General features: G+C 52.7%; 1 protein-coding gene across 2 annotated transcripts in view; it reads left to right on the top strand.

The window, feature by feature from the left end:
• The first annotated feature begins 1,682 nt into the window (after positions 1-1,682).
• The window catches only part of Slc38a10 (solute carrier family 38 member 10), a 48,391-nt gene continuing 39,208 nt past the window's right edge, over positions 1,683-10,865 (top strand). Inside the window, exons 1-2 of one of the 2 annotated variants that reach the window (XM_051159191.1) lie at positions 1,683-2,045; positions 5,013-5,130. In XM_051159191.1, the coding sequence (XP_051015148.1) occupies positions 1,947-2,045; positions 5,013-5,130 (217 nt within the window). In that variant the 5' untranslated portion in view covers positions 1,683-1,946. The remainder of the gene's footprint in view (positions 2,046-5,012; positions 5,131-10,865) is intronic. The other variant, XM_051159192.1, reaches the window with a different exon arrangement.

Here is a 10,865-nt window from a genome sequence, read left to right as displayed (position 1 = left end):
TCTAGGCATCCAGGCCACTCCTGACTGTGGCTCCACTCCTGCCCAGGTCCTGCCCTGTTCCCCAAGGTGTAAAACGGCTCTCTGTCTGCGTTCTAAATCCCACGACCAACTGAGAAGTTGCCAAGGACTGACCTAGAAGTCCCAGCTGTCCTTCCTGCTTACTTCTCATTGGCCAGAACGCAGTCACGTGTTCCTAATACTGAGGCTCTGAGCTTCTTCATTTTTGGCAGTCCACATTTCTATTAGGTTGGAAGATGGAGGAACTGAATGTTAAGACACAAATGGTAGTCCTCCCCAGGGAAATATGCACACATGGTACATGCTGGTGAGCAGCAGCGCTCTCAAGAGAGAGGGGTGGTGAGATGGAGTGGTGGCACTCAAAGGGCGTGTCCAAAGTTTTTGGCAACAACCCCTTCTTAAGGCTGGATGTCAGGTACATAAACATGGAAACATAAAAGCAGTTAGTATAGACTGTAGATGGCTTTACTTTGAAAAAATTAATACAGACATTTATTATTTTGGCTTTGTATTCAATAACTTTTTTTACCCCTTCTTCTGAGACAGGGTTTTTCCATGTAGCTCTGGCTGTCTTGGAACTCACTGTGTAGACCAGGCTGGTTTCAAATTCAGAGATCTGCCTGCCTTTGCCTCCTGTGTGCTGGGGTTAAAGGCGTGCACCATCAATTACTCTTTATCTTGGCTTCTCCTGTTGTTGTTGTTTTTTCTTTTTCACCTGAGGGTGAGTACAGCTCAGAGGCTGCTCTGCCTGACGCTGCTGTCAGAATTTCCCCCTTGTCTTGCGTGCCGGGCCTCAGCGCTGCCTTCTAGGAGGGCCTCTTTTTGGCAGCTTGCGGGTCCTCCTCGCATGCACAACTCTGGCCACATGGAATTGTTGTGGGGTCTTTCTCAGACTTCGGGTCCCTAAGGCATTCATCCACCACCGACACCGCCATTCCCGTGTTGGAGATTTCTCTTCTCTCTAGCTTCCTTAGTGCCCATTACTGCAGGAAAAACTCTCACAGTCCTTCAAGTCCAGAAACCACCAACTCTTGAGGTCCTCCTCGTTTTCTCTGGTCGGTCCCTCCCTCTTACCTTTCCTTTGCTTTTTTCATATTAGGGCAGTAGATTACCTTCGCATGCCCCTGCTCCCTCCTACAATCTGTGTGACTTTGGCTGAGTCTCTGAACCTCCCGGTCTCCCAGAGATTTATCTGTAAAACGTAAGTGCCAATTCTGTCCCAATAAGCTAGCTTTCAGTCTAGCCTGTGACGGTTCCCGCCAATCGCGACCCAAAATCCTCCCTGTGGGCAAGGGCCTGAGAATTAACCCTCAAGATCCTACTCCTCACCGGAGGGTTAGCGCTTCCCTTCCTCCTCTCCTGTTCTTCCGGTTAGAGGCTGTACCCCGCGAGGCACTTGTCATCCAGCGGCCATAGACACCGGAGAAGCAGCAAAGCTTCCAAGAGTGGGCGTGGAACCCGGAACACAGCTCGTGGCCCCGCCCCGATCCAGGCCCCGCCCACCACGCGCGCAGCCCCGCCCCCTCACATGCTTATTGGCTAGGGTTGCGCCTGGCCCCACCTCAGGGTCCCCGACCAAGCCACGCCTCCTCCGGGCGTACACATCCGCTTTTTGTTGGCTGGCGTCCTGCTTTCTCCCGCCCTTGATAGCGTCACTTCCTGGCAGAGTTCGCTCAGAAGGCGGAAGTTTGTGTGCGGGAGGCAGCGAAGCGGAGCTGAGGTGGTGTTAGCCAGCGTTGCCTGCGGCTCTTCCGGGTCTCTGCCCCACTCCCGGGAGGCGGAGGCGGGAGCTGGGAGCATGGCTGCGAGGCTGCCGCGTAGCCTGGCAGGGTCTGGAGGCTGACGTCCGCCACGGCTGTCCGCCCGCCCCTTGCTCCAGGTTCAGAGTTTAGCTAGGGTCGCGCTGTCCCGGCCGCCGGACCCTCAAAATGACCGCGGCCTCCACCTCCAAGTGGGGGCTGGTCACGAACGTGGTAAACAGCATCGTGGGGGTCAGCGTCCTCACCATGCCGTTCTGCTTCAAACAGGTGACGGGGGTCGCGGCGGCAGGGGTGGGGTGGGGAGGGGTAGGAGAAGTAAGGAGGGGTGGGGAGGGGTGGGGAGGGGTGAGGAGGGATGCGGTGGGGTGGGGAGGGGTGAGGAGGGGTGCAGTGAGGAGGGGTGAGGAGGGATGGGGAGAGGTGAGGAGGGGTGCGGTGGGGGGGGGAGGGGGGCGTCTCGGTTGGAAGTGCTCCTTGTGCGAGCACAGCAGGCAGGGAAGAGCGGGCCAAGCCAGGTCCTCGAAGCCAGGTGGTCGTTTGCATCTGTGCGCTCCGCGTCCACTAACGCCGCACGGAAGTGCACAGGAGGACGAGAAGTTAGCGGACTGACAGCATTTCTCTTCGTCCGGTTGCTGTTGGTTTTTTGTTTTTTACTCTGACGGACTGCACCGAAGCATGCTGGTCCTCAGCTCCGGCTTCCAACAGGGCTTCTTCATCAAGGTGGTTTAAAAGCATCCGTTTGGTCCAAACTGTGCATAAAGCACCCCAGTTGGAAAAGCAGGCATTAACAAAAAAGTTTGGTGCTATTCCGACGCTGAGTGCCATTTCTACGTGGCTCTGTTGACTCCGCCAGTGCTTTGCGGAGGCAGATGGAAACGTCACATTGGATAGTGAGTCTCTTTACCAAAGGAAGTGGTGGGGCTTCCCCGTGTCGCCTCGGTTCACTCATTCGTGCCACGTGTGCAGTTGAGACAGGGACGTTAAGGCAAAGACCCCCTCCTTTTTACCTGATGACACCTAGGAGGTGAGGTGGAAGATGAAACCGTGACAGACGTTTTAAAAGTGAAAATGGGTTGTTGATAATTTAATATTGGACTAACATCCACTTTGCGTGTTTTGTATTTCACATCTCAGGGCAAAGGTAGAAAAAGGTTTTTCTGATCAGGGAGTTTTTGATCCTTCACATCCTCTCCTGACTGACAATGCATCTAGGGTTCCCGTGTTGGGTGTTTGATACGGTTGGTGGCTGTAGGCAGAAGGCCGGAGCTAGACCCTCTGGGTTGGCATCCGTGTTGCGAACCCTAGTGTTGAGTCAGTGGTTTTTGGCGTTTCTGGAGTGTCTACGTGTTCCAGTGCCCACGGGAAACCTGCTTGTCAGCAGAACTGCATCCTGGGAACTGAGTGGTGACTGGTTTCAAATCTCTGAGTGAACCCTGTCATCCTGGCTGCCGGTCTGTGAAGTGTGTCCGACCCTTCGCTGGGCTCTGTTGTGGATGCCCGGGAGATAGCAGTGTGGACACAGGTGACCGAGCAGGCTAGGCCTCCGCTAGAGCGTATGAAGGTGAGCCAGGTGGAGATCTGCTGTGGTGCTTTGAAGATTTTGTTTTGTTTATTTGTTCATATATTTTTTTTAATGCTGAGGCTCTATCAGACAAATATTCTACTGCTGACCTACATAATCAAACCACTAATTTTTTTTTTTGAGACAGTGTCTCACTATATAGTCCAGCTAGGCATATATATATATATACATGCAGCTGTTTTAGGGTGTGGCCCCCTGGGTTTTGGGGATGTGTATAATGTGTGGCTACTGTGGTCAAGGTATGGAACAGAGGCTTTTTTTTTGTTTTGTTTTTCGAGACAGGGTTTCTCTGTGTAGCCTTGGCCGTCCTGGACTCGCTTTGTAGACCAGGCTGGCCTCGAACTCACAGCGATCCGCCTCCCTCTGCCTCCTGAGTGCTGGGATTAAAGGCGTGCGCCACCACGCCCAGCTTGAATAGAGGGTTTTTTTAAAAAAGGCTTTTTGGGACAAGGTTTCTCTGTGTAACAGCCCTGGAGTCCTGGCTGTCCTGGACTCGCTTTTGTAGACCAGGTTGGCCTCAAACTCACAGCGATCCGCCTGCCTCTGCCTCCCCATTGCTGGGTGGGATTAAAGGTGTGCCACCATGCCCAGCTGGAATAGAGTTCTTTTATCCCAAAAAGTCGCCTCTGCCCCCTCTGAGACCGGCCACTCTCCCTCCCTCAGCGTTGTGGCTTGTTGCCTGGCCCTGTTTTCAGCCTTTCCTAGACCCTTGGTTATTGGCCTCGCACAGTAAGCTGCCTTTATGGCTCCTCCTTCTCTGCAGCATGGCGCACAGGTGCCATGGAGTCTTAATGATATCCCTTTGCATGGTTGGGCTAGAGTTGTTTTTCCAGTCACCTTTCTAGAGTTGGGTTATGGCTACCCCCCCCGGCACCCCGCCCTTGGAAATGGTTTGTGCATAATAAGCCTTTCATTTCTAATGGGGAAAGACCTAAGAGGAGTTGCAGGAAGGAAGGCATGGCTAGCATGCTTAGTCTTAAGCCTTTTAGACTGCTTACCACGTAGGGCCATTGAGGAAGGCGGTTAAAGACGCTGCATGTGAAAAAAGCTGTAGGAACAGTTGTGGGGGGCCTGTAAATGTTGTTGGGGCTGCAGGCCATGGCAGAAGATGTCTTTGTAGAAATTCTTTGAACTGTACAGTTATGGTATGTGAACTCCACTATACTGTTTCAGTAAAAGCAAGGGAAAAAAAAAAAGATGCTGCATGTGTGGGGAGCGTGGGGAGCGTGGGGAGCGTGGGATGCTACCTGATGGCCTCGCCCAGCAGACCTAGGACCAACAACATCCTCTGAAAACAACACTCAGAAGGGCTGGAGAGACGGCTCAGAGGTTAAGAGCACCGGATGTTCTTCCAAAGGTCCTGAGTTCAATTCCCAGCAACCACATGGGTGGCTCATAACCATCTATACATGGGTTCTGGTGCCGTCTTCTGGCGGACAGGCAGAATGCTGGATAAATAAATAACTAAATACAGCACTCAGGGTTCCTGCTTCTATTTTAGGGGGGGCCTCCCATAGGAGATCAGGGCCTCCCATCAAAATAGATAAATCAGCGAGGACCCGCAAGAGCCCCTTGTGGTATATAGGTGCACGAGGCGGAGACTCGGAGAGAGGCTGGGTTTGCAAACGTGTCTTTTCCTCTCCGTCCCACAGTGCGGCATCGTCCTGGGGGCCCTGCTCTTGGTCTTCTGCTCCTGGATGACGCACCAGTCCTGCATGTTCTTGGTGAAGTCGGCCAGCCTGAGCAAGAGGAGAACCTACGCCGGCCTGGGTGAGGCCAGGCTTTCAGAGCCCTGGGAGCTGTGCTCAGGCCCCTCCCCAAGGAGCGCGGAGCTCTCGCCTGGGCTATCCTTGCTGTCCTCTCGTTTGCTTATTGTTCTTCTGTTTCTTCTTAAGGGGCCTTTTGGAGAGCATTGTTTTGTTTTTGTTTTAATTTTAATGCTCTCTGGTGGTACCCAGTGTAATTCTAGCACTTGGTAGGATAAAGCAGGAGGGTAGGAAGTTCAAGACCAGCCTCTGCTTGGGCTGCTGTCTCAAAAATCAAAACGGGCCAATGAGGTGGTGGCACAGTGAGTTGTTGTACAAGCCTGACAACCTGAGTTCAATCCCTGGAGCCCACAAAAAGGTAATAAAGGTGGAAGGAGAAGAACCTCCACATCTGCAGCGTGCATGAATGCACATGCACATATTATAGTGTGTTTTTGTTGTTTTTGAGTCAGAGTTTCACTGTAACTGTACCTGGCCTAGAGCTCGCTTTGTAGATCAGGGTGTCCTAGAACTCACAGAGATCTACTTGCCTCTGCTTTTTGAGTGCTGAATAAAAATTTTAAAATATTTATTTATTTTTCATGTGTATGAGCGCTCTGTCTGCATGTACTCCTGCATGCCAGAAGAGGGCATCAGATCCTAGTACAGATGGTCATGAGGTTGCTGGGAATTGAACTCAGGACCTCTGGAAGAGCAGCCAGTGATCTTAACCACTGAGCCATCTCTCAGGCCCTAAAATAAAAATTTAAAAACATACAATTAATAATACTGCTCAAAAATAAAAAAAGTCTGGTGGTGCACATTTTTAATCCAAGCACCTGGGAGGCAGAGAGAGATGAATCTCCTGAGTTTGAGGCCAGATTTGTCTACAAAGTGAGTCCAGGACATCCAGGGCAGCACAGAGACACCCTGTTGCAAAACAGCAACCCAACCAACCAACCCAACCCTAACCCAACCCAACCCTAACCCAACCCAACCCAACCCAACCCAACCCAACCCAACCCAACCCTAACCCAACCCAACCCAACCCAACCCAACCCAAACCCAACCCTAACCCAACCCAAACCTAACCCAACCAACCCTAACCCAACCCAACCCAACCAACCAACCCTAACCCAACCCTAACCCAACCCAACCAACCCAACCCAACCCCAACCCTAACCCAACCCAACCCAACCCAACCCAACTCAACTCAACCAACTCAACCAACCCAACCCAACCCAACCCAACCTCAACCCCAACCCCAACCCAACCCCAATCCTAACCCAACCCAACCCAACCCCATTCCCAACCCAACCAAAACCAAACCAAACTAACCCAACCCCAACCCAAACCAACCCAACCCAACCCACGTCAGCTGAGATGGATGGTGTGGAGCAACAGGCCTCCTCCTGCTCTTGTGCAGATCACATGCCCACCCTTCAAGCACAGCAGGTTTACTGTGCCACAGCCTTCGGCTGCCTTGCTGCCCTCCACTCGGGACCTGGAAGCCTTCCTTGGAGTTGCTGGAGCGTCTCAGACTCCTGGAGCTCCGTGGAGGAAACGCTTCAGTCCAGTTGTGGCTGAGACTCAGTGCCCCCATCTGCCCAAAGGGCGGGCCTTTCTCCCACAACTGCCGACTGCGTTCTGTTGCCTCTAGCTCTTCTCAGTTAAAACTGACACCAACCACGAGGACTAAACGCTGCTCTTACTGCCTGTCCCTAGGTGGTTGGCTTCAAGGGCACTGAGGGTGCCTTACTTTCTTGCCTCCCTCATTGTAGCTCACTCTGGGATTGAGCGTGGCACGGGGGTCACAATGTCACTCTTCTGCTCTTGGTACTTAGCCTTGTGGAGGCTGTGGAAAGAAGATTCCTGGCCTCCTGAGGATGTTCCTGACCCCCAGCCAGTGTGTGGCTGCGTTGTGCCTGGCCTCTGCCCCTCACCTCACTGTCAAGGGAAGAGAATGCTGCAGAGTTAATGCAAAAGTAAAATCATTGTTAAAAACTGAATTGGAGTGATAAGCAAAGGTGTGAGGCGCCACTCCTCTGCCTTGCCTCCACTAGAGAGCACACGTGGGCTTTTGTGCTGCAGCCTCTTGGATTTTTCTAGTCTTTGTGAAGGCACCAGTGCCCTGCTGTTCACTCCTGGCCTCAGAACCCCAGGGGGCCTTCCTTCTCTTTCTTCTCTGATGACAATGGTGTTCTCTTTTATGCAACTTAGGGAAGTAAGGTTTATCGGCCAAACTTGGCCCACACTGGGCCCTGCTCTACAGAACGTAGGGGGCAGGCGCTTGGGGGTGCCCTTGGTAGTGTGGAGGAGCGTTGTAGTGTGTGGTCCTTTCCCTCTGAGATCTCTGTCCTGAAAGTTGTGAGGCCCTAGGCTGGGGAGGTCATGGCATCTGAGAGCTGGTTGGCCAGTGAGTTATTCTTCAGAGGGCCCTGAGAAGTGAAACTGGTTGGCTTGTGCAGCTGTGACAACTGAAAGCAAGCTGGCAGATGGGCCGCTCTATGTGCTAGCTGCCTGCGGCTCCAGCTTTAACTGAACGTGCCAACAGCGGGAGACAGCAGGTTCCCAATTCCAGTGGTCTTTTTGATCCTAAACAAGGTGACTTACTTGGGGCCCCCCAGAGAATCTTATAGACCCCGAGACAGCCTTCTGTGCCCTCAGTCTTCCAGATCCCCAGAGCTTTCTGGATGTCTAGACAATTTCTCAGAACCCTGATCTCCCTGGTCCCCAGTCTCTCAGGTCCCCACACAGTCTTCTGGGCTTGTCAGCTAGCACCAGTTTTCTTTGTCTACAAGGTGGAGTGACTGACTATATGAAGGCCAGAGTAGTAGAGGGGAGTGTCTCCTGTGCCACCTCCTGCCACGGGCTGACCCTGCAGGTAGTGCGGAGCCCTCTTGTGTAGCTGGATGGACACCTGCTTTTCTCTCTGTCTTTCATCCTCTTGATGGGCCAGCACTCCTTGTGTGCTTGGGCTCTAGCCCATCTGTGCTTGAGGTGAGCCTGTCCTTCCCTCAAGGTGCGGCTGACCTGACAGATGGCACTGTGTGTGTGGGTGCATGAGACTGGACCCTGGCCTGGGTCATGGCAGCTGGAGGTGAGATGGGCAGGTGGCCTTGGCCCTCACTGGAGACCAGGGAAGAAGATGAAGAATTTCCAGGGCAGTAGCCATATCTCTAACAAGGAGCCTGTTCACCATTTGCGCTCCATGGGAGGGCTGGGGCCTTTCCCCTCACACTGGCCACTTTGCATTTTAGTCTTAACAATATCAGCAGCTGTGGTAGTGACCTCACCTATGGCTCCCTGGCTCTGGAGGGTCCTAGAAGCGCGGGGGGTGTTGGTGAACTTGGGTACCAGTTTGTTTGGCTTGTTTTTGCTGTTGGGGTTTTTGGATGCTTTTTTTTTTTTTTTGTTTTTCGAGACAGGGTTTCTCTGTGTAGCCTTTGCTGTCCTGGACTCACTTTGTAGACCAGGCTGGCCTTGAACTCACAGTGATCCGCCTGCCTCTGCCTCCCGAGTGCTGGGATTAAAGGCGTGCGCTGCCACGCCCGGCTCGCTTTTTTTTTTTTTTTTTTAATATAAACTTCGAACCTCCTGCTTCCGTGTCCAGCCTGTCATATTCAACATGGCGTTCTTTTTCTTCTCTTCTCTTTTCTTTTCTTTTCTTTTCTTTTGAGACAAGGTTTCTCTGGCTGTTCTGGACTCACTTTGTAGACCAGGCTGGCCTCGAACTCACATCAATCCCCCTGTCTCTGCCTCCCAAGTACTGGGGTTACAGGTGTACGCCACCACGCCCGACACCAACATGGCCTCCTTTAGACCTCATTTCACTTGAGATGTGTGCTAGTGAGAAATCCTGTGCGTGACAACGCACCATGACCAAATCAAACTGTGAGGAAAGATCACACTCAGGCCATCGCTGAGGGGAGTCAGGGTGAGAACTGAAGCGGAGACACCGAGGACCACTCCTTGCTGGGCTGCTCTGCATTCATGTCTTGCTCAGCTTGCTGTCTCATACACTCAGGACCACCTGTCTGGGATCAGGTCCTCCCACACCCATCACTAAGCAGGACATGCTACAGGAAATCTGATGGAGGCACTTTCTCAGTTGAGGGTCCCCTTCTACACGTGTCTAGGTGGTGACCAAACCAATGAGGGTAGAAGGTAACACAGACACCAGTGTCTCCTGGGAGACTCTTCTGAGCTTAGATCCTGCACTAGGAGTGTGCTCTGGGTTCAAAGCCGCCTTCTCCACTCACGGAGATCGTGCGACTCCCATGTGGCCTCTTGAGTTCCCAGCTGTGGAATGGATGCTGCTGGCTCTCTGTCAGCACGTCTCGTGGTTGGCGTGCCTCTCACTCTTCATAGGCCTAGAGTGGTGCCTGCTGGAGCGTGGTAGTGGAATGCCTCTTCTTGCACTATAGCCGGGCAGATACTCAGCTGTTCTAACCCGACAATTATGGCCTGGCCTACCTCCCAGCCATGCGGCCCATTACCTGCCATCTTAGTCTCCCTCTGGCTCCTCCTCCTTCACTCATGTCTTTATGGTCTCTTGCTCTGCCTCACCCCCTCTCTGTCCGCACCTGGGAAGTGGTGGCGTAAGCCTGTAATTCTAGCACTCTGGGGAGGCAAAGGCAGACAGATTGCTGTGAGTTCGAGGCCAGCCTGGTCTTCAAAGCGAGTCCAGGACAGCCAAGGCTACGCAGAGATAATCTGTCCTAAAAAACCAAAACCAAAAGCCGGGCGTGGTGGCGCACGCCTTTAATCCCAGCACTCGGGAGGCAGAGGCAGGCGGATCGCTGTGAGTTCGAGACCAGCCTGGTCTACAAAGTGAGTCCAGGATGGCCAAGCCTACACAGAGAAACCCTGTCTTGAAAAACCAAAAAAAAAAAAAAAAAAAAAAAAACCAAAACCAAATCAAAACAAAATTACAATGCCAAGGTCTGGCCTGAATCAGACCTGCATAGGCACAGCAATCAGCATTTGAATATACAAGGATAATCTTTACACAGTTTACAAATCGGTTATCCCAGCCAGTATCCTTTGGTGGCATGGCAGGCAGCTATGGATACCATTGCCTCTGGAGTTCTTTTCGTTTTTTGAAATTCTCTGTCTAGACTTTGGGTGACTTTCTGGTTTCAGTTATTGCTAGATGAGCTTGCAGGGGATGCTGGGTTCCCTCCCCGGCTGAGTCTGGGACAGGCCAGAGTAACCCCTGGCGGCTGAAGTCTCTGCTGTCCTCAGGCCAAGCTGAGGCTGATGCCAGCTGGCTTTTGCCAGCACTGTGCCTCTTCTTCAGCTAAAAGTAGCAACGATTTTGTTTGGGTCGTTTGTGCCCAGTGGATGTGTGTTTCCTGCTCTCACAACCTCAGAGGGCTGCTGGCCCAGACTGAGGGAGCAAACAAGGGGCAGGAAGCTGGGGCTGTCACAGACTTGAGGCCATCCTGTCACATGTGCTGCCTTTGGCTGCTCCCAGAACACCAGAAGTTCCCTTTGCCTTCATGTGGCTGGAATATGGGGAAACAGTGGGTGACCAGGGAGCTGTTAAGGCCCTCTGAGGGACCGTGTTGAGTCAGCATTTACTTGGTCATCTGCTGGAACTAGGTCTGGGTCAGGAAGGACAGGCAGAGACCCCTGTCCTGGATAGACCCCGCCGTGGCCGTGCATGCCAGCCATTGTTAGGCTGTCCCTGGCTGTAAGTCTCAGAGCTCTAGTTCCTTCCTGCCGCAGAGTGCCATGCTCGCAAAGACTGTTTCC

Source organism: Acomys russatus, chromosome 16, assembly GCF_903995435.1.
Source record: "Acomys russatus chromosome 16, mAcoRus1.1, whole genome shotgun sequence".
In the NCBI taxonomy this organism is placed as follows: domain Eukaryota; kingdom Metazoa; phylum Chordata; class Mammalia; order Rodentia; family Muridae; genus Acomys; species Acomys russatus.
Note: the sequence above shows the minus strand (reverse complement) of the source record. Positions and strands in the feature narration are given on the sequence as shown.